Here is a 24308-nt window from a genome sequence, read left to right as displayed (position 1 = left end):
AAAATCTATTTCACATTTTTTTAATTTCTGTATTTTATTTTTCAGCAAAACTTGTTTCAGTGGCAATACAACCTTTTACGGTGCAGGTCTTTCAATACCAGTGTTTTCTTTTTCCGTTTGGAGTTTGTTTTCAGTGCCAAATTTAGGTTACAGACACCGTCCCGGCTCCTTAGTAATCCTTTTTCTTATCTTAACTTTGTAAGTATGTCAATCATGATGAATTTCTTGATTTTTAATAGAAATTAGACTTTTCTATGTAGGACATAGGAGAATCTGTGATTTATTAACCTGTTCAATAAAATGATTGGTTTCTCTGACAGCAGCCACCTCGTACCTCCAGACTGTCAATATTCTCTGGAGAGGACACACCTAGTCTCAGTGTCCCAGTCTCCTGAGTGAAACGGCCCCGGGGGGGGGGATGCAGGTAAACTGACACTGGTTCAGTTAATGAGGTGATACTCTATGAGGAAGAGGAGGAGGAGGAGGAGGAGGAGGAGGAGGAAGGTCACCTGTCTGCAGGTATGAAGACCTGCGGCTGACATCACCTGCCTCCATCACTGAGTGAAAGTCCTGTGGAGAGGTTTGTTCTTCCAAATGGAGCGTCTCCAGGTGTGGGGATTCCTCGGCTTCATCGTCGTCACCGCTGCCCAGAACTCCACACACAGGTAAACACACTCAGGTACAGGTAGAGCCTGTGGGGGGGAGGTTCTCTACATCTGATTTAAAGACTTAAGAGCCGCAGATTAAAAAGAATAATCTTTATAGGTTTGTTTTTTAATCTGTGAAAACAGGAGAAAAAATGCAGATTTGCAGAGAACATTTTTTCCATTTAATTATTTTTATTTATTTTTTTGAATAATATTTTTAGGGGAAAAAACAAACAAAATTTGCAGATTTTTTGTGGCTAAAAGGCAAATTTTTGTGTTTTTTTGTCATTAAAAAATCTTTTATAAAAACATTATTTTCTCACCATCAAAAAAGGAACTTGCAAAACCTTTTTCATCACTCGTCCTTCAGTCACAAACAGAAAACTACTTAGATCAGGCTTAGAAAATAGATCTAAAATCAGATTTTTAGAAATCACTCATCAAATCATTCTAAAGACAAATAAATGTGATTGTCAGTTTTTACCAAAGTGTGAAACTGTTCACAGTGTTAATGTGGCTCATGATACTTTTAATAATATAGTTTAGTTTGTCAGATGATCAACATGTGACATTTAAGTGACTCAAAAGCAGCTTGTGTTTTAATTGTTGTTAGTGAACAGAACAAACTATGAGCACAACTGTGTTCCCAGTTAAAATGACTCATGGCCACGTGACACCTGTTTCACCTGCTACCTGTCTGCCTATTTAATTTTTCTTATTAATTTTCTCATTGGACTGCCCTGATAAAAAAGCTTTGTTGGGCTCATTTGAAAGGCACCGTGCTCCAGTATGTGAGAATGTGTTCGTAAAATATGGAGCTAAAACACAAAAGCATGATGGAAAAGTACCTCTGTGGTTCAGTAAGTCGTCTTTGAGGTGCTCCAACGAGGCCGCGCTCGATGTTACGACCATGAAAACCACCACACACCTTTTTTTTTTCACAATATTTTATTGAGTTTTACAAATAAGAACATACAAAGAACAATAACCGCAGCAATAGTTCTAATGTATAAGTGTACTGTACAACAATTCTAAAGATAAAGATGAAAAAAGAATAGTAATGATAATAATAATAATAATGAAATAATATGGTTTGGTTTTTCAGCCCCGACCTCCAGCCCTCTTACCTGTTGCTCGCCCCGAGAACCCTCCGTCCTGGAGTCCCGACATCGGTGTCGGTCACCATCCTGACCTCCTCTCCGGTCAGCGTGTTTGCTGACATTGTTCACGACGGTCAGATCGTGGCCTCCAGCTCTGCTACAGTCGCAGGAGGTGAATCTTTTTGTGGAACTTCAACAAAAGTCTGTCTCCTCATTTTAATAATTATTTGAAACTGAACAACATTTCTGTCAAATTCTGTTTTTAAAGGTTCGACTAAGCTGCTGACTTTGGCGTCTGTAAGTATGATTTCATTTTTTGGCCATTTTGTGCAGACACTCACAGTCCCCAGAGGATAAATCCTTATGCTTCATGATGTTATTGTATTTATAATGTCCAGTTATTGTTGCAGCAGTGATCGGCTCTCAGGACGGGGATCTTCAATACTTTGCTTTATGACCAAATACCTGCAAAGTTACCGACATTCCCCATCAGTGCCGGCTCTCCTTCGTCCTACCTGCTAATGAAATAAGGATAATCAGGCTCATTTAAAGGAGAACTGCAGTATTTCCAATCCTGGGCCCTATTTTTACATTTGGTATAAAAAAAAAATTGGTCCAGTAGATCACCTCAGCCAGCAGCCAAGACATGGGCTGAATGGCTGCAACATGATCCTTTGGGGCAGCTGCCACAAACCAGACTCCATTCACAAAAACAGTCATTTTACCTCACAGAACACAGGAGCTGCTAACTTCACATGCAAGGAATTTGTAAACACAAATATGTAAACATATGTTTTGGAAGAGCTGAACAGTGTTCACAGTATAACCTGAAGAATAAAGACTCCCTAAGGATCCCTTAAGGATCCCTTAAAGATCCCTTAAGGATCCCTCAGATGTGGCTGTACCAAAGATATGTACTGAGGCAGGATGCTTTACAGCTGAAAACCCGTCTAAAGTGATTTGTAATTGAGTTTTTCTAAATGAAACCACTGATTTTCTGTTTTTAAAAGTTTTTTTTTTGAACAGCAACAGATTCAGTCATGTTAAAATGTTAAAAGCAGCTCAGCAGCTTTGGTCTGTTACTGTCCAGAGCTCAGAGTTAAACGGACCTGACTGTCGTCTCCCTGCAGATCCCAGAGAGCGAGTCCAGCTACAGGCGGCCGTACAGCCTGAAGGTCAGAGGTTACGAGGGTGACGTCCAGGTTTTCTCCAACCGGACGGAGCTGAGCTTTGACCCCAAAGGCCTCTCCACCTTCATTCAGACAGACAAGCCAAACTACCTGCCCGGGCAGGTGGTGAAGATCAGAGCGGTGTCGATCCACCCTGATGGGAAACCCTTCGTGAGCCCCGTGGACGTCCTCATCAGAGTGAGTGTGACATTAATACACAGATTTAGATTTAAGGCTTGTTGACATAATTGTGCCACAAACTTCCACTGGGTAAGATAAAACCTTTTGGGCGGACTGCTCCTTTAGGCTGCACTAAGCAGCGTGTTAGCTTGATTGACCTCTAGATGGTGAAGATGAAGACGTGTTGTGGCCTCCTGGCTCTAGTTTCTGTGTGTCTGTGATCCAGGACCCGAGGGGGAACCTGCTCAGGCAGTGGCTGGCCGTCGACGGCGTCCTCGGGGTCGTGTCCAAAGAGTTTCAGCTGTCTGAAAACCCTCCTCTGGGTCAATGGACCATCGTCACCACGGTCAACGTAAGCCTGTTATATCTCACCCAGACAGTCCAGAGAGTTGACCTGTACCACACTGGGCTCTCCGGAGGACGACAGGAACACATCTCTGATGTACCGAGAGCCAACTGGAATGAAACTTGATTCATTTATGAAATATGAATATGAATGACTACATATACACACATGTTTCAGTTTACTTGCCCTTTTGCCAGATTCTTTCATTTAATTTCCCGAAGGTTTTCAAACAAGATTAAGATTAAAATGAGCTTCCTGCTCACTGACCAATCAGAGGAGGTCTTTGAGGAATCACGTCTGACTCCAAAAACTTGAGGCTTTAAAATGGCAGTTGATGTTTATTACACCATCCACCAGAAAACAAGCCTGTTAGATGGATGAATGAGAGAACGACACACTAATTGTTCTCAGTTTGAGGAAGAAATGTCTGTTTTTCAGAGTGTTTCAAGTGAGAAGCATTTCAACGTGGCTCATTATGGTATGTATGCTTTTCCTCTTTTGTTTTCTCATGTATCCAAAACACTCCATTATGTTTATTTGACCGCCACAGTTACTAGTTAGTTTTCAGATTAAGATTTTATAAGAAAAATATGATAAACTTAAAATGAATACAACAAATCAGCATCTTGTTTTCAGTTCAGGTAAAAAGATTGATTTTATTTAAATATCCATTTTCAGACCACAGAGGTAAAACTGATCAGATATTTCACAAAACAAAGCATAAAATATCGTCTTAAGTCCAAAAATAATATTCTATATAATAAATAGATAATAAATAATTCTCTGAAAGCACTTTAAGCATGTCGTGATTCATTTAACGCTGTTTGCCGCACATCAGAGCTACAGGCCGTCGATCCACACTCAGGTTAGTAATAATAAACATGCAGCATCCAGAATAAAGCTGTGACGTCATTAGGTTTAGGAACCCAACCTCTGGGGTTAGGCTTAGAAAAAGATGATGGTTTAGATTAAAATAAGGACGTTAGATATGGAAGTTAACTTGCGTCTCATATGTGTAGTCAGTGACAATAAACAGAGCAAAGTAAAATGGCGTGCTGCCCTTTACCAGATCACATGGAAAGCAGATTTTCGCCTCAGATTTATCTCGTGACTCTAAAAAGCCTTTAAATGGCTGTGTTGTTGCAGTGCTGCCAAAGTTTGAAGTTGTGATAGAAGCTCCAGACGTCATTCATCACGAGGACACTCTGTGGGGCTCCGTCACAGCAAAGTAGGACCTTTGTTTGTGTGGTGCACATTTACTTTCACGATGTTTACTCGTGGATCACTAATAAGTGTTGAGGATTATTTAAGACTGTTGTGTTTTCGTCACCAGGTACATGTACGGGAAGCCTGTGCAGGGACACATGAATATAATGTTCTTTTATCATTTTCATGGCTTTGAAGAGAATCATGAAGAAGACAGAGAGGTGTGTGATTTTATTTAAAGCCCCAAACTGTGATTTAGAGGCAGAGTTATAATCTGATATGATCAAAAATGTATATAAACTTTGAGGATTCACTATTTTACCCCTTTTATATGAGTGGTAACAAAATAATTTGTGTTTTTTTGGGATTGTTGTGCGTATGAAATAAGAATTTGAAGACACCCCTTTGACATCTGGTAAACTGAGATGGATCTATTTATTATTATTTTTGACTTACCAATTAACTGATAATGAATTAATATCAGAAAAGCCTTTATTGTTATTGCGGTACAATGAAATTAGGAGTGCTGCTCCAATTTGGTGCAAAAAAATGGTTACAAACTAAAATAAGAACAGAATACGAATAAATATAATAAAAGGAATGTAACAATATACACAGTATGTGTAAAAATAGATATGTCTCTACTTTAATAACTGTTGTGACATCACTGTTGCTTTGATTTTAGATTGACGGGACCGAGGACTTCATGTTTGACAATTACCACCCGCTGAACCGAAGAGCCGCAGACATGGCCTACTATAACGGATACATGGATGATGAGTATATAAGGATTGTGGTTCAAGTGACTGAACACCTGACAGGTAATCACACGTCAGCTCACAGCATCACCTCCACGTTACACTTATTAGTCTGCGGTCAAGATGCAGTGAAAAACAGCTTGCAAGAAGAAATGTTGACCAACAAATGAGATTATTTGCAAACATTCGATGCAAATATAGAAGAAACTAAAAAGAAATCTCTCCAGGCAGTTTAACTCAACTAACTTATCATTTATTATCTCTAGCTAACATTGTTAACATTATTCCTCCAGTTCTTTCTATTTTGTCACATTTTAGGGCACTGATGGTTTAATAGCTTGTTCTACGCTGCAGTAGAGTTTGTTTATTAATCGTTTAACGCAGCGTGTTCTTGGCTTCACTGTGGTGCTTTTCATATTTTAGGTCTCGTATATAACAGTACAGCAAAGGTGTCTTTGGCAAAGCACAGGTATAAAATTTCCTTTGATGGCTATCCCCAAATATTACGGCCGTCTCTGAAATTCACCACCTGGGTAAGGAAACTACTTTCTCCATTTCCTTTCATTATTAAAGATAATTTACTTTATTGAGCACAATTAGCAACACTTTGATTTATGAAGAATTTGATTTAAAAAAGCATATAATCCATATTCATCTTGATTTTGTAGTTAAAAGTATCTACATTCAACGATCAGCCGCTGTCATTTGAGGATCAACTTAAGACTGTTCAAGTGTCAGTGATGCAGCAAAAACAAAGTCCTTGGAGTTGGACCATGGATGGGATGGAAGAAATGGCGCCTCGTCAATCAAACATGTCAGGAAACATGGCTCCACGTCCGGAGGAGACGATGCCTAAAGAAATGGAGTTTCCAGTTCCTGCAGACGGAGTCATACCCCTTAATATCCAGCTCATGAATGAAACTGAAACGCTCATAATTGATGTAAGACAATTTTGTTTGTTTATCACCTTAAAAACTTTGCCCTTTGTCTTGAACACATAATAGATAAAGTCAGACTTTTCAGTGTGATTTTGAATTTTATTGCAGCAGATTATTAAATTTATTAAGATTTTCAGTCTTTTAATCAGTGCACAGCTGAAAATACAAAAATGTCAAATTTGTTTACAGGCAAACACACATCTCAACATATATAAAGCATTAATTATTTAAAAGAAATACAAAATATTGTTTAAAAATGGCAAAGCACATTAATGTCTTGATTACTTTACCATTCATATTTTTTTTTTATCTGGATCAATTGAACTGTACAGTGGAGTATCATCTGCATAGAAGGAAAAAGCCACGTTTTTGTGGAGCCAACTTGGGCCGATCAAAGCATTTTTTTGATTGATTGGGATCAGCTTAATAAACCTTATCTATTTTCAGTCCTTTGCTTATCGTAACACACTCTAAGGTCATATAAATATGTACCACTCAGCTGTTTTAAAAGTTCTCGGTGGAGTTTTTGATCTCTAGTAGCTAGTCTCTAGTAAAAAGATATTATTTACCACCAGGAAAAGAAAACTAGACTCTTTCACACATTTGTCTGGTTTTTGTGTGTTTGTTTGTCGTTAGGCTTCTTTTGAGGGAAGCCAAAACACTCTGCAACTCTATAGAAGCTACACGTCCCCCAGTAACTCCTACCTGCAGATTCAGAAACCTGCCCGACCTGCAGAGGTAAATATGAGGAATGTACCTTTGCTTCAGTGGTGCACTTACACTGAAACCCTCCTTCACATGATGCACTGTACTATATGAGCTTAACACATTTCCAAATCCAAACACATGAATCACTTGATATTCACCAAACATGAAGCAAATATTCACCTTGCGTTACTCGCTCAAGTTTGGTCACTGGATCATTTGTGTTTTTAGTCTCATTACTCGTGCTAGTTAACACAATGATGGGATGGCCATCTCGTGTGCTTATTGGGGCTAATGCTTGTGAAAAGATTTTCCTGGGGGATACATTCCAATTTTTCACTCAGATTGAATATGTTGGACTCATGTGCTGCACGTTGTCTCACATCAGTTTCATCTTCTATTCGTGTCTTTGCATTGTCTTTGTATATAATGGGTAAGATTTGCTTTGCATTTGGTGGAAATGCACCTTTACACATCACAGTCTTCTCTTCTTTCAGGTTGGTTCACCCCTCCTGCTGCGCATTGAGAGGAATTTTCCAATGACTATGATTCACTACCTGGTGAGGACCATTTTATGGCGCATATATTTTATTTCATTTAATCTCCTAAACCTTTCATTTATTGACTTATGACCACCTTACTCCAAATTGAATTGAAATAACAGGAGCGTGCCTCAACTCCACCAAAAGTCTCATGATTTTATTCCAACATTGGAAATTTGGAAACAGCTTTAAAAAAATCATTTGGTGTGAAGTCAGCATTGCATTAAGTTTTGGGGTTTGTCTACCTCCTACTGACCAAAAAACACTAAAAGAATAACAGTTCTAAAAGACCAAAGGCCTCATATCTGTGTTCTGTGTGTGAAGGTGAAGTCCAGAGGTCAGGTGGTCTCTGCTGGGAAAAGCTCTGGTGCTCTTGCTCTGGTCCCAGAAATCACCTGGGCTCCTCTGGCCTGCATCATCGTGTACTGCGTGCATCCCAGTGGAGAGATTGTCAACGACGTGATACAGCTGCCCATCACTCAAGCTTTACAAAACCAGGTGAAGTGTGGTTTCAGTTGCTTTAAAGTTTTGCTGAATTAAAAACAGACTTAATAATGTTTCAGTTGTCTTGGCAGTCGTATTGTTGTATGATGTTATCAAGGAGGTAAAACCAGTCAACAGAAAAGTGAAGTAGAAGCTAGTTTGTGCTAATTAGATGTAAAATAGCAACCTAGTTGATCTGTATGTTTGTCCTTGATGAAGTTCACAGTTCAGATTGGAGCATAAACACGCTGGAGCTCATCTTTTGCGGCCTCTGTAGTCAAGTTTTACCATATTTTAGGCCAAAAACAAAATAATTCACTTACCACCTAAGCAAACCAGTTTTAAGGAGGGGACACCTGATGGCGTGACGTTGCCTGGTGGTGCACACCGGTTTGAGGTGGTGGTGTGTGAGTCTGTGTCGTGGCTTGTGACCGACAGGTGTCTCTGAGCTGGAGCGACACGATGAGGAAGCCAGCAGAGGAGGTCACACTGAGGGTCGCAGTGGAGGAGCCGGGCTCTCTGGTCGGGATCCTGGTGGTCGACAAGGCCACGAAGGGGGCGGGATCACACAATGACATCACCAAGGAGTCGGTGAGAAGATCCCAATTTTTACTGTGTTTTCTGTCTCTGAAATACATTCGATACACGTCTACGATCAAATGATGCTGTCACCATATTTTAGTATTGAAGGACAATGGCACCACCACGGGGTGGCCACTGGGGGCCACAGTCACCCTGATACGATCGCTGCCACTAACCCCCCTTGTGAGGGGACATGTATGATATAATGTTCATTTACAAAACATGAAACAACCAAATAAAGCTGCATTGACAGTAATTAGAGGCCTGTGGTGTCTTTAGACTTGAGTAGTCCTGTTTCCAATCAATGTTCTGTTCCTTACAATCAATGTATTCCTTCAAATTAATCTTTACAGTATATTTTCCTTTTTAAGGAAAAGGACAACTAGACTTTTTGAAGAACAATGAATTGTCGAACACATTTATCTACAGATACATTACACATTAAAACCTGATTGTTCTGGAACTCAAAATGTTAACTGCACATTATTCACATCAGATAATTAAAACTTAAACTGTAAAATAAGAAACCAAAGTAAGTAAGTATGTAGAGTATAAGAATTTTAGTAAAACACTTCTGGGGCGCCACTGTTAAGGAGGTTCAGGTTTGGGTTGCTGCAGCTATTCATAAATCTATGACAAAGTTTGAATGTTTGAATTTCTTCCTAAGTATCTTCTTCTACTACAGCTTGGATGGATTTCCATTAAGTTTCAGTACAGATATTCATTGTCCCCAGATGATGAGTCCTGATGACTTTGGTGATTGTCTTTATTCTGTGTAACATCTTGGCATACACGCTATGCATAGACACAAAATATGCTACAGACATTCATGGTCCTGACCCTTTTAATCCCGAGCTGGCTACTGTTAACTGAGCGTATTATTTGTCTTCAATCTGACCCCCAGTCAGCGAGACAAACCTATAAGTCTTGACTCATGTTTCCTGTTTTGTAAAGACAAGATATTGTCATGTGTAACGTGCTTTGTCTTTGTCCAACGCTAACAGTTTTTCAGCCATACATCCTCCACACTCACGCCCATATTTTTCCTGTTTTTTTCCCGGTGTAACCCAACCTGCCGCCTCCCACCCCAGTATCAGTTCAGTGGGAACTGTTCAATCCCAGCTCGGTCAAACAGGTTTTAAACAATAAGTGCTCTTTTTGTGTCACTGCCTGTGTTGTTGGTCTTTGTGGGCTCTGAGGACGTTGGTGTTGCTTTCACAGGTGCTGAAGGAGATGAAGGAGTATGGCGCTTCCATGGCCGACGCCTACTCCGACATGTTGAGAATGGGAGATCCATACTCTGTCTTCAAGGTAAGCCTCGCTGGAGACACATCACGGCACTAAAGTATTGTCTTACCTTCCTGTTTAGTCAGGAAGGACAGAATCAGATCACGTTTTTACGATGCAGTAGTATTAGTAGCAGTAGGGGGAGTATTTTATAGTTCTTCCTTGCTTTTACTTAGATACTGTTATTAATCATACTAAATTATAAGAAGTAGCGTACAGATTCTCTACCATACATTATCGTTGCTGGCACACAGAAATAATATTTAACATTTTCTCTTTCTCTTTTTAATCACCTTTCAAAACCAACAGAAGAAAATAAAGAAACAAATGTTGACTGTCGGTAGGAATTCAAAGTGAACAGAGGCCTCTTGTGTCCCAGTGGTTGTTGGAGCATTCCCATCGAAGCCTAGCAGTCATGTTAAATGGTAGTTTGACTCATCAACAGGCCTTGACCCAGTAGATTTATGTGCTGTTATAAATCTACAGGTGTCGTCATTCTCTAACCCTGATTTTCTGATTTAACGGCCCTTTAAACTCCCTTCAAATCATACCCTGCTTATTTAGCTCCCTTTGTCTCATAAATAACCAGTCATTATATTAGAGACCTTTCACCTACTGCACCTTTAAACTGTCCCTGGCAGGTTTACATTGTGTCTGCACAGGCTGACCTCCATTGGCTGGTTTAACTGGACTCATCGGTGGTTCCGTGGTAGTTTGACAGAAAAATCTGTGCTATTCAATAGGCTTTGTGTCAGAATAACATTGTTAGAAAGGAGGAACAGTGGGATAATTTTTCATCTTAGTATTAACTACGTGGAGTAACCGGCACAACTCCATTTTTTCTTGGGGGATGACGATTCTCATGTCAATAAACTTTATTTGTATAGCGCTTTGCAAAACATAGCTACATAGAATAGCACACAGTGTCAAAGTAAAACCAACAAAGACATAAAACATGGTGCTCTTTGTTATCCTCTTGTGGTCATGTTAGCTCAAAGAGAGAGACAGGGAGAGCTGCAGTGTCAAAATGAAACAATAGGACAATCTGGGCCAAAGAACTGAAGAAGATCGTCCAACTCTAGCTTCATTTAGCGATTGAAGCTGCTGAAACTTTTAATCAAATGTGGAGTGAAATATCTGTTTTTCTTGTCTTTGTGCAGACGTGTGATCTCGTGGTGTTGACTGATGCCAGTTTACAGATGTTCAAACATCCACTGAAGCCCGTATTTCGTAAGTTTTAAAAATCAACCTTAATAAAACGCCTGCGTTTCACTGTCACTTTTTGGACTATTGTGATCATGCGACGCTAATATAACTGACACTCATCTTCTAAACAGCAGGGGAGGGAATACAGTTCCTCTCCCAGGAGAGCAGTCCAGATGTGGGGCAACAGCAGGCGCCACGAGAGCGCCAGAACTTTCCAGAGACGTGGATATGGATGGATGCCAACACAAGGTGAAGCTTCAGAAACATATCAATCAATCAATCTTTTTTTATATAGCGCTTTCCATAAAGAGCATACAACATACAACTGTATAATAACTAAAACAGACTGCTGAGTGAAGTTTTACCCACTCGTTTATAATACTTGGTGATTTTTCTGTTTCCTTATCTTTAGGAGAGTTTGAAAGACATTTGATCACTTTTAAAAGTTACCCATAAGATTTAATATACTGCATGTTGGTTCAGTGGGTTTAGTCCTTTGATGGAGATTTGGGCGGAAAGGCAGGAACATGTTCATCTCAGTATTTGAAAGGTTTTAATGCTATGGACACTACATTTTTCGTTCTACTGTGGGATTATTTTAGGTATTTTATATAGCACATTAATTGTATCCGTTAGAATCTGAACACTCAAATAAAATGTCAGAATATAACCAAAACCATCAAACACTTGGCAGCGAAAAGGGTGTGATGACGTTGAAAAGGATGGAGCCTGGATAGGCGAGACAAAGCAGAAAAAAATAAAGCAACAATCTGAATTAAATAAACCTCTACAAGGTGAGTGAGTGACTGCAAAGTGCATCTGTATGCAGATGATACCCCTGTTTATTCTTATACTTTGTGGCTCAACAAACTAACACGAATGAATTAATGTTTGCTAAAATAAAAAAGCAACAGTTATCACTACTGTCAAGCATATGTAAAAAAAAATAGATATTACATGCGTGCTTGTGGCTCTAGATTGCACCCAGGAGTAAACTGTTCGAAAAAGCTTGACACTGTAAATAAAGATATACAATGAGCAGAAAGTCTCATGACACACATAACGATATATACAGGTAAATACAGTATATTATTTAATGCAATTAAAGCATTTTTGTATTAAAAATCATCATTAATAATCATGTTTCTATGTTTTTTCACAGTAATTCAACGTCAGCAGAGATAACTGTGACTGTACCAGACAGCATCACAACCTGGACAGCTACCGCCTTTGTCATATCTGAGAACCGGGGCCTGGGCGTCATAGAGAGGCCTGTAGAGGTATTTACATCCATTCAGTGACTTAAAATGACAAAATAATACTCTAAAAATAGAAGAATATTGGTATTTGTGCTGCTTTCATTGTAGTATTACCGTTGTACATCGTCCTGTCATTGTAGTTTACACCTGATGAGACAGGATGACGTTTCCATGTGATCTCTCTGCAGCTCACGGTGTTCCAGGACTTCTTCCTGTCCTTGAACCTGCCGGCCTACATCATCCGAGGAGAGGAGCTGCTGCTGGAGATCGTTCTGTTCAACTACCTCCCCGAGGACGTGGAGGTCAGTCTGATCTTTACACACAGCTTGATGTTGGCGGGACATGTAACAGAATTTAAAGCCTTCTGATCAGGTGTTTCTTACTGAAATGCACCTTGGGAGTTGTAGTTGACTTCATGAGCCTATGAAAAGGTGGTTTTGTGCCACCATTTTACATCAAAGTCTACGGCAAGTGTTGTTTAATTTCCACCAGAAAGGGTGTGGGGAATGTGTTGCTAAAGTTCCCCGGATATGTCGATCTGATCTGTCGGGAAAGAAATGGTGGAGGAAAAAAGAAAAACTAAGTTCTGCTTCTCTGTCACCTTAAGATACACAGTGCCACGCCGGCAGCAACAATCCAGTATAAGAGAATAGATATGATTGTCAATAAATAAACATATTTACATACATGCATACAGATGTATCAGTCCACAGGGATTTTGTCCGTTTGCCTGCTGTGCACCAACAGATGAATTCAGCAGGTGTTGGATAACAAGTGAATGTGGTTCACAGGGTTAGTGAGGTTGTTTTAGGAGTCAGGTTGCTATAATCTTATATGGCATCAGAGGTTTTAATGTCTTATACAACTCTGCTGAGGACATGAGCCCAGGTCTTCTTTAATCTTTGAATAATTCAAAGCCTCATAAAACAGCTCACTGGACCCTTGAGAAAGCCGTTGTTCTGAGAATTAGTGTTGTGTAATTTGATGTTTGGTTACAACAACATGCTTCTTTTGTTTCCTCCCACGCTCTCTGTATTGTCAGACCTCTGTTTAATGTGATCTGGGTGGGTTCCCTCTGTCTTCGGTGTCAGGTCATGCTGATTGTTGTGGAGAGCGAGACCTTTGAGTTTGTCTTCCCGGACAATGAGGAGCTCTCCATGCCCAGTGTTCGCAGAGTGTCCGTGGGGAGTCAGAGCGGAGCGTCCGTCCTTATTCCCATCAAGCCGCTGGTCCTCGGAGAGATCCCCGTCGCTGTGAAAGCCATGTCGTCAGGGGCGTCCGACTTCATCCGCAGGATGGTGCTCGTCAAGGTGCTGGGATACAGTTTACACACAATTATTAAAGGTTGTCATGCTGTTTTTAGGGAGAAGTGACGCAACAAATGTTTTGTATATAGTGTTTATCTGAAGCTAATTTACAGCTCTCATCACTTTTTGGCAATGAAGAGCCTACTATTAAAGGAATAGTTCAACAATTTGATTATACTATTTTGCTGAGAGTTAGATAAAGAAGATTAATATCACTCTCATGTCTGTCTGTTTGCAATACTGACTCATGTCTCACTCGTCGTTTAAACTGTAGTTCAAGTTCAAGATATCACCAGACTCCATTGACAATTGTTTGTGCTGTTGTGTTACTTGATGATGTTTTAAAGGCTTAATTAAGATCCAAACTGGCCCTTTAAAACACCAAAGTCACACAAAGTCCTGTGTCCTGTTCTCTAAAATCCCTGTTTTAGTGAATGTAGTCTGGTGTGTGTGCTGTTTGTGGTTAAACCAAAAGGATCTTCCAGGTCTCTCTCTGTAGGGATCCTTTCCATGATGCTGTCACACACTTAGAATAACACTCTGAGCCTGTCAGTGGATCAAACAAGCTCTTTTAGTGGACCTACTGTGATCAGGTGCAGTTGTCCCAAAGCCTGTTTGGCTGCTGTCGGCTGAGGTGATCTACTGGACCAATACTAACACTTTTAGTAAGAAATAAAGCCCAGGTTTAAAACTCCTCCTTATATCAGACCTAAAGAGGTTCTAATCTGTGCTTTTTAACTCAAAGGTTCAGTGTCTCACTCAACCAACCAGCAGACAGTGAGAGTTGAACCTGTCACTTCCTGTATATCAGAGCATCTGTCAACCTGCTGCAGCTCCAAAACAAACACAAGACAGGAAACTCTTCTAATGTAGTCGCCCCCTCCTCCCCCATCTGCTGCTCTACTGTAACCCAAGAGCTCTTGATCTTGTTTCTCATCTCTGCCTTTCCCAGAAACATTACTCACCACCGGGTTTCTTTGTTTGCTGTGTGTTTATCTTTTGGTCCTGCAGGCCGAAGGACTCGAGCAGTCGTTCTCCACCTCGCTGCTGTTTGAGGTTTCTCCTCCACTGACCAACCTTTCCAGAGAAGTCATGTTCGCCTTCCCAGCAGATGTCGTGAACGGCAGCGAGAGAGTTTCTGTGGCAGCTGTCGGTATGTAAACACACCCGGAGAAAAAAGCTTGAGTCACGACCTGCCAGGAAACAAACACAGATTCAGTCCCACATCACCTGAGGTCTGAATCCTGTGAAACAACAGAACACACTGATCGGATTTACTCTGTGTACAGTGAACACAACACGTCAACACATGATGCAGGGGTCATTAGACCAGCGGCTCCCCTTCAGTCTTTACAGGTGAACTCAAGCACCTCCTCATCGACACCAACAACATTTATCATTAACAGGATGTTATATGACCCAATTAACAGTAGTTTTTCATACAATTAAAGCTGAATTCTTACAGCACAGCCCCTGTCTGTCTCTCCAGCTGTTACCTGTCTCACTCTCACTGTCCAGCAAAGGTGGAAAATGCTAAAAAATATATTTTAAAAAAACCTGTCAGTGTTCAGGTTGGTTTGGTCAAGTTTTAATTTAGATACTTCATTAATACATGAACTTTTTTAGACTTCTATGTTGCTGCTTTTCACACTGATGAAATTTCATTTCAGGTTTATTCAATCTTTTTACACCATGTAAGATATAATACTCCCATGTACCCTGTTTACTGCAGAAGTACCCCGGAGGGTCAAAATACCCCTTTAATCTTCAGTCCATACTGATTTTATATTTTTAATCAGAAATACTGAACATGAACATCATGTACCTACAGTATGACTTTAGTTTAGGCTTTAAGGCTGCTGTCTAAATTTTGTTAATGAACTTTTGCATCAGGTTTAAATGTCCTGTGACCTGCAGCACGTTTAAAAACTGGCCAAACCTGCAGTCTGTCACTCGTATGGACTCTGGCATGTTTCCAACAGTGGACTTCTATGAACTAAACATGGATTATAATAACCAGAGGGAGTTTCTTCATGTCCTACAAACTGTGTAGGAAGTTTCCATCTAACGAGCTGCAGACGTTCAACAGGAAACACAAGGTCAGACGTTCCCGTGCGCTCAGGTGTTGAACATTCAGGAGGTTTTAAAGGGACGGTGAGAATCGGCGCTGCGGTGATGTTAAAGGTTAAACGTCGAGGAGCGAACGTGTGATGAAGCAGCTGGTTGTAGTTGGTCATGTGATCAGTGGAAATATGACTTCACCTCTCATTGAGGCAGCTGTGACTCAAACTCAGAGCTAAACTTGGCCCTGTGCTACGAGGTGTGCAGCCACCATGTAGAAATGTTACATGACATCTGTTTTTTAACATTTAACTCACCAGACGGCAGACCAGGGAGGTGTGCAGCCTCCCCAGATGTTTTAAAAGTCTGCACTTTACTCTCATTAATGGGGAGAGCAATTTTAATGAGCCTTTCTAATGACATTTAAGGGGGTTTCAGTGCAAATATAACTGATGTCATTCGAAAAGTAAGAAAAAAGTCATTTTTATGTGCCACAAAACTTGGAGCAACTTTAAAAAAGATTTGTTCATACAAAATGTATCTATGATCAAAATATTTTAATACAAATTCATCAACAACAAACTAAATATGATATTACAGCATGTTTAGCAGTCAGTAAAAACAAGAATTTTAGCTGTTAATTTGTTCTTGAAAGTGAATTAAAACATTAAAATGAACTTTAACAAAGATTTTTTTGTAAAAAATTGAGTTTTGGGGGGAAAAAAACAGAAGCACGTCTTAAAACCAACTGGAGGTTTAAAAGTGGTGAACAGCTTGATGAGATCTCTGGATTTATTAAACAGTTCAGAGTTTGAATCTGACATCATCCCACTGACAAACAGAAAACGTGACCTGCACGAGTTTTGCTGCCAGAACCGTCCTTTCCCATCCGTCTCTCACTGGCTCCGCCCCCACGGCGTCAGATTCAACCAATGGGATCCACTCGGCCTCCGGAGCATCTCCACCGAGTCAAAATATTTGTCTGACTAATCTGCAGCGACAGTGAAACATCTTTTCATTCACAGCTCCTGTGATGTGTTTAGTGAAGCGGTAAACATCGCTCTTACTCATCCTGTCTGCTTTGTTCTGGTTGTTTCCATGGTGACGAAGGCGACATCCTGGGCCCGTCCATCAGCGGCCTGGACTCCCTGATCCAGATGCCCTCCGGTTGCGGGGAGCAGAACATGATCAACTTTGCGCCAAACATCTACGTTCTCCAGTACCTGAGCGCCACGGGTCCGGCCGACCGGGCCACCGCGGACAGAGCCACGGCCTACATGACCACAGGTACACCGTCACTGTGTCACCTCCACGTTGCTATGACAACATCACTACAGACTCTTGGTCGGTTACAGAGAGTGATGAACTGAGAACTGACAGATTGGGGTTTTTTTATCTTACCACCAAAAGAGCTCGGCTTTGGAAGGAAATAAAAAAAAAGATGTCCCTCCGAATACCAACTAAATTACCAGTTAAACGCCGGTTCCTTCTGTATCAGTTATAAACTTCCTCAAAGTTTGACTTAAACACTAAAAATTGCACATACTGTCACTTTATTACACTGTCCAGTGACCCTGTTTTACCCTCAGACACCCCTCCACTTCTAAACTATGAGGCAGCGTCACGTTTACCCCCCAACCAAAGAACGGGGGCGTCTGGGGGTTTCAAAACTTTTCCAAACTTTCAAGTCATTCTGAAGGCAAATGGGTTCGTTTGTCATTACTTAAGAATTTTCTAATTCAAAACTTTTCTGAATTAATTCCTGATCTTTGTCCTCCTCCGGTGGTCGTCTCAGAAAAGACAAAGCAGTCATCACTGGTTTTGTCTTCACTTCATGTTCAGTGTGTTTCTACTTTTAGGACTTAAAGATCTTAAAATCAAGGCAGGACTAACATCAAGAACACAACGCTTGATTTTACATCTACCTGATCTCCTGTACTTTGAGTGAAGTGATCAGGTATCACAGGATGTATGTTCGCTGACGTCCACATCAGTGCTGTGTGATCTGTGGTGTCCTTGTCACCAGGTTATGAGCGGGAGCTGTCCTATCAGAGAGCAGACGGCTCCTTCAGCGCCTTCGGAGACCAGGACGCTTCTGGAAGCACCTGGTGTGTTTGACACAACGACAAACATGTAGTTTAGACTGTGACAGAGAAAAGCTCAGAGGACTGACGGCAGACTCTCCGCAGGCTCTCTGCCTTCGTGCTGAGGTGTTTCCTGCAGGCGCGGCCCTTCATCACCATCGACGCCCACGTGCTGAGCAGAACGGCCGCCTGGTTGGCGGTCCAGCAGGGGGCTGATGGGAGATTTGAGGAGCCCGGCCGGGTCATCCACACCGAGCTGCAGGGAGGCCTGGATGGCCCCGTGTCCCTCACGGCCTACGTCCTCATCGCCCTGCTGGAAGACGGCGAGGTCGAGGTCAGTCTAACTTTACGTGTTCACTGTAGCACCTTTTGTTCAGGTGAGGATGTTTCACAGTGTGACGGGTGGATAACGGGCCAGAGCGTCTGAAGAGAGTCTGATGGTAGAAAACATTTCAGAAATCTAAAATATTTCCTTGTGTGAACAAACTAATCACTCCAGTTGTCCCTGGTGTGAGCTGCACCTGAGCCACTGTTCATCTGTTCATCTGTTTCAACCTTTCTTCTTGTTTCAGCCTTCCTCTTCCTTCACATCTGAATCTGGTTTAGGTTTTAAGCAGCCTTTTTTATAGGTTAGCTGTTCTGTAAACGCTCTGTTCTCCTTTGTCCTGCTTATTTAGGTCACGTGCTTTAACTTTAGTGTTTTTAGTGTGTTTGTATACGTGCTCTCTGTTTTTATTTTGTCCGATATGTGAAGCACTTTGAAAAGTGCGACACTAATAGTATACAGTATGCGACACAGAGGCCACCCAGAATGCACTGCAGCTCCAGGACAGATGGGGATTTGCATAAGGAGTGATGTTTGTCGACAGAAGACACATAGTTCCTTTTACGCTCTCCAGGAAAAGAAAGGAGAAAAAAAAAAGTGCAGTTGTTTGGTTTGATTTTGGCTCTTAGATGTGGTGGATGTGTGTTTTCCCCCCACAGGGATCAATAAAGTTTGATCTTAATGAGCAGTCAGTAAAAACATGACGAGCGAACCGACGTGTCCACAGATGGGATGAAAAACAAACATGTTGCCTCATCACGCTGCGTCTTTATGATCTGATCTCATAAATGCCTTTGAGCTGAAGTGACTGCTGACGTGCCGCCCTGTTCCCCCGTCGTCAGGCCCAGTATGGGAGCCAGGTGTCTGCGGCCCTCATGTTCCTGGAGACCCGCCTGGCCCTGGGCGTCTCCAGCAACTACAGCCTGAGCCTGCTCACCTACGCTCTGGCTCTGGCCAACAGCTCCAGCGCCAGCACGGCGCTCAGCGAGCTGATTGGACGAGCTGAGGTAGAAGGTAGGATGACTGGGTTCAGAGTATTCTTAAGATAAACTGACTATTCAAGCTGTTTTGGATCAGCTTGAGATCATGTGACAGGTTTGAAGAGTGTTTAGAGAAATGTGGTTCTCACAGGACACAGACGCTGCAAACATACGATGATCTTCATCAGCTGCTGCAGTGAAATGTAACATTAAAGCAGCAGGAATATTATATATCAGATCCAGAAGCATCAGACGTGACAGGAAAACACTTGTGTTGAGTTTTTCTGTCTAAATGTCTTAAAGTCACTGAAGACGCCGTCTCTCCTTGTTCATGAATAAGTGAAAGCCACAGTTCTTCTTCTTGTGTTTGAACAAACCTCCCCTCCCTCCCCTCTGACTCTCAGACGGCGTGCCCACGTGGTCTTCCCCGGGCGGCGGCCTGTCGTCGTCGTGGCAGCCTCGCTCTGCAGACATCGAGATGGCGTCCTACCTGCTGCTCTCCCAGCACAGACTGGGTCACATCGCAGAGGGCCTCAGCCTCATGAAGTGGCTCAGCAGGCAGAGGAACCACAGGGGAGGATTCGGGAGCACTCAGGTGAGACACTGAAGTAGTCTGAGACTTTTTTACTGCTCTGACTGGAGTCATGTAAGATGTTTCCCCAAAAACACTCACACACACACACACACGTGCAAACATGCAGGACTGAAAGATCTAAATACTGTCAGTGGCTCCAAATTCAGTGCACTGAATAAAGTGCAGTGCAGCCAAACATCCCTGTGTTTGTGTAGAAAAACAGACAAACACACAACAGGAAGTCAGCAGCGACTGTCAAAGCAAAAGTCCGTCAGCGACTGAACTGCATGTTTCGCAGCTGATTCACAGAGACCTCGTTCCCTCCCCCAGGACACCGTCGTGGCTCTGCAGGCTCTGGCCACGTTCGCAGCTCTTGGCGACTCTCTGGACTTTGACCTCACCATCAGAGTGTACGCCGCCTCGCCGACCGCCGTCGCCTCCTTCCACATCCACCAGGACAACTACCTGCTGCACCAGAGCCGGCAGGTACCGAGTGAATCAGCTTCTCATCGAGCAGCTAAATCTGTTACATCATCCTGGTTCTGGTGCCTAAAGATGTGTGAGGGGGGATTAAAATCAGACGGTTTCTCTCCTCTGGGGGGGGGGGTGCAGATGGTGGTGCAGAAATCTTTTAGCCTTGTAAGCCCTGAAAATGAAGCTGTAAAAGCAGCAGGCAGGTCATTCAGATGGAGGTGAATCCCTCATGACGTCATGAAAAGACATGAGAGAAGTGAATTAGAAAGAAAAGGCCTCCCCTCCCCTCCGGCCAGACCAGGTTCTCATCCTGCTTTTGGCATCTGTGATCTCCAAAACCTGTAGACGAGGAGAAAATCGGGGTGTGAAGTGTGTGGCTCCAGAACAGTGTTCAGGCCGCAGAGCTAATGTACAGTCGAGCTCCAGAAATGTCCTGCATCAAGTTTAGATGGATCGTAAACAGGAGGGTAAAATCTACAGTATTTGTCTATGAAATACAGTAAAACCATAAAATATCTTAGAATGCAAGTACACAGACACCTCAGTGTACCTCAGTGTACCTCAGAGTACCTCAGAGTACCTCAGTGTACCTCAGTGTACCTCAGTGTACCTCAGTGTACCTCAGTGTACCTCAGAGTACCTCAGTGTACCTCAGTGTACCTCAGAGTACCTCAGAGTACCTCAGTGTACCTCAGAGTACCTCAGTGTACCTCAGTGTACCTCAGAGTACCTCAGAGTACCTCAGTGTACCTCAGAGTTCAGTACCTGAGCACATCAACTAGTTTCATTCCTCCTCTGCAGGTAGGAAGCAGCAACCAGCAGGCTGACGTTTGTCTCATCTTGTTTCAGATCCAACCAGAGGAGAACCTGAACCTCCGGGTGGCTGCTGAAGGTCGTGGACTCGCCCTGTTCCAGGTCATTTTACTGATTTACAAGCAGCTGTGTGTCACTGTGATGTGGGGAGTTTATGTCATTAGTAACGCTGGAGTCAGACGTTAATGAGCCAGAGAACAGTCCAGAGGATTTAATGTGTATGAGAGTCCAGCACCGCCAGGAGAGCAGCCCAGTGCATTATGGTTATTGTAGGCTTTCTACCCTTTGAGCAGAAGGGAACAGCAACAGCCTGTTTTCTCTGTTCACTGCCCAGCGTTAAGAAAGGACCGTCTTTGTAGCAATGAAAAGCAAAACGTGTTCTCGAGATGATGTCAAAGACAAAACAGAAGCAACATCGAAGCAAAACGTGAGACCTCCTCTTCTTCTTCTTCTTCTTCTCCTCCTCCTGCCGCAGCTCAACGTCTTTTATAACATCAGGACCGAGGAGGCGATGAGGAGGAGGCGAGACGCCGGCGAACACGAGCCCTTTCATCTGACCATCGAGCTGTTTGACGCAGAAGTAAACTCAGCACATCTGTACATCTGCAGCAGGTGAGCGTTCACATGACGTCAGACTGTCGCTGCGCCTGTTTACTGACAGCCAGACACAGTGGAAACACCAGATGTGAATCTGAGAGCACGATCACAGCGAAACAGCCCTTTAAAAATGATGTTTCTGCAGGTACACTTGTCAAACAAATATTAAGTTTGTGTTTTAATTATCTAAATACACATTTATAGATACTGATTGATTAATAAGCTATAAAAATCTCTTTATTTTAATAGGCTTAAACACATTTTTTTTATTTTAAGAGCAATTTATTACCAAATAAACATTTTGAAAAATACATTTAAAAGCTGAAAATAAAAAAAAGCATAAACAAATAAAAATACAGATGTTTTAAAAACAATAAAGTGTGTTTGTGTCCATGTAAATCAGGTTTGTATGACGCAAATAACTAACAATTAAATTAGATTTTTATTATTTATTTTCATAAATCTGCTCTGCACACACACACACACACACACACACACACACACTGTTCATTGCACCTGATAGATAACAGAAATCTCTCTGCAGCCTGTCACAGGCTCTGGGTCTGAATGCGACGGGCATGGCCATCATGGAGGTGGGTCTGCTGAGCGGCTTCAGCCTGCTGCCGGGCGGCGTCCTGACCGACGGGGTCATAAAGAGGGTGGAGACGCAGCCGGGGAAGGTCATCCTGTACCTGGACTCTGTGAGCCCCACCGAAGCACCGCAGACACACGGCCCTATTTTCTGCGTCTGCTGGGGGGAGAGACTGACGTGTGAATGTGTTTCCAGGTGACGACGGAGGAGACGTGTCAGCTCATCCCTCTGATCGTGGAGTACAAAGTCGCCAGAGTCCAGGAAGCGAACGTCATCCTCTATGATTATTATGAGCCAAGTAAGTGTTGAGGAGTTGGTCGTCCATCATCCATCCATCACAGCAAGGCTAGACAGAGAGGGCTGCACTAATCATGTCTGACTGACTGCTCAGCGGTTCAGTCAGTAATGTTTGGATAGAATAAAGCTTCTGGGGTGTTTAGAATAATCCTCTAACGTAGAAATTCATCCGTCATCTTCATGTTTAGACTTTTACGTCTTGTTTTCTGCAGCAAGAAACAAACACAGCGAGTAGTAATAAGAGCACACAGTGAAAATACTCCTGTACAAGGTCCTGCATTTAAACCCTTACTTTAGTTAAAGTATCAGCTGATTGTTATTATTAAAAGTAAAAGTAAAATGTTCCCTGTCAGTGTTTCTGGATTAATATCAGTGCAGCGCTGATGTTCATGTTACATTTTACTGCCGTAGATGTTTAAGGTTGAGCTCATTTGAACCATTTTATAGGTAGTTTAATCTGCAGCAGTGCATCATGGTCTATGAGATCATCGTATGTTTTCTCTAAATCTCTAAAAAAAAAAGTCAAATTTCCAGGATTTTCTGATCCAAGTGGGTTCTTGTAAAAAGCTTATTTCGCTTCAGAGGAACAAGAATTTTATTTTTGTTTTCATCTTGTTGGAGACGTGTTTTTCACCTGACAGGAAAAAACATGAAACCACTTTTATAAGAGATCACAGGAACACAAAAGCATAGAAAAAGACCATTCAGCTGTCAAAGAAAGTGAACAAATGGAGGTTAAATGAACCTCTGACCTCTGACCTCTGACCTCTGACCTCTGACCCACTCTGTCAGGACGGAGGACGGTGCGGTCGTATACATCAGAGTGGAGGCGCGACATGCCCACCTGCTACTACTGTGGCCAGGACTGCAGTCAGTGCACCGGCGGCGCCCAGTACAGCGTGGCTGTGTCACACGGCGGCCACAGCTTCAGGCTGACCAGTTCACCGTCTGCCCTGCTCCTCCTCCTCCTCTCCATCTTCATCTTCATCTTCAGCGTGTAAATACAGACCAGCAAAGGCCAGTTCAGCTTTGTAGATTTATACATCTCTCAACTGTTTGTGGAAGGTCTGAACTGTGTATATAAATATACGTCATGTGACTTTTTTAATGTTTAAACAGAGATATTTACATTCTGGGGGTTTCAGTATGTTTGGTACTGCAGTCTGAGCTTAGTTTCTATTTTTTACTTTCATGGCAAACAAAATACCTGAATCCAAAAGTGCAGCAGCAGCAGCCAAAGATTTCATTTAGTTACAAAAATCACAGCTTATTTCACAGTTCAGTCTTCAACTGAACATCAAAAGGTTCTTTTCTTAAAGCACCACTCAAGGTTTTCTGCAGAAATAGGGAGACGTTTTACTAAAGAATGAAAAATGAACCTCATTCAAAGGTTAGTTTAGAAAAACGAGAGATTTAAGAGGAGATTTGGAAAAAGGAGAGATGAATCAGAACTCCAATAAGTGGTATTTTTTTACATTAACATTGAATTTTAAAGGTGTTTAATGCTGCTGAACGCACTAAGAATCAACACCAACGCAGCTCCTCAGCAGAGGTTTGGTTTCATGGTGGTTCAGTTTTTTATCAGGAGGTGGTGGAGGCCCAAAACAGAGCTAAAAGAGATCATGATTACTGGACACAAACACGACATGTGACCCCAACAACATTTTTATTAGTAAATCAAGTAAATCAGGGATTTGAGACTCTGGTGTGTCGGCATCTTTTTGAGCTTTGGATCAACCTGCTGCTCTACACTTGTAAAAACAAATATGAGAATAAAGAACTTTGTATGTTTGCAT

General features: G+C 42.1%; 1 protein-coding gene across 1 annotated transcript; it reads left to right on the top strand.

Annotated features, from left to right (window-relative positions):
- The first annotated feature begins 594 nt into the window (after positions 1-594).
- Positions 595-23513, top strand: cd109 (CD109 molecule). Its single transcript, XM_070849847.1, has 33 exons — positions 595-665; positions 1753-1919; positions 2016-2044; positions 2878-3114; positions 3323-3448; positions 3881-3920; positions 4589-4670; positions 4776-4869; positions 5334-5469; positions 5830-5939; positions 6075-6347; positions 6981-7082; positions 7547-7609; positions 7916-8089; positions 8513-8665; positions 9878-9967; positions 11104-11173; positions 11284-11398; positions 12312-12429; positions 12597-12710; positions 13500-13718; positions 14727-14868; positions 16887-17063; positions 17803-17884; positions 17966-18194; positions 19028-19199; positions 19570-19760; positions 20070-20225; positions 21063-21128; positions 21502-21638; positions 22168-22324; positions 22411-22513; positions 23305-23513. The coding sequence occupies exons 1-33, from the start codon at positions 595-597 to the stop codon at positions 23511-23513; spliced, it is 4404 nt and encodes a 1467-aa protein (XP_070705948.1).
- Positions 23514-24308: the final 795 nt, after the last annotated feature.

Source organism: Pempheris klunzingeri, chromosome 18 (genome assembly GCF_042242105.1).
Source record: "Pempheris klunzingeri isolate RE-2024b chromosome 18, fPemKlu1.hap1, whole genome shotgun sequence".
Classification (NCBI taxonomy): Eukaryota; Metazoa; Chordata; class Actinopteri; order Acropomatiformes; family Pempheridae; genus Pempheris; species Pempheris klunzingeri.
Note: the sequence above shows the minus strand (reverse complement) of the source record. Positions and strands in the feature narration are given on the sequence as shown.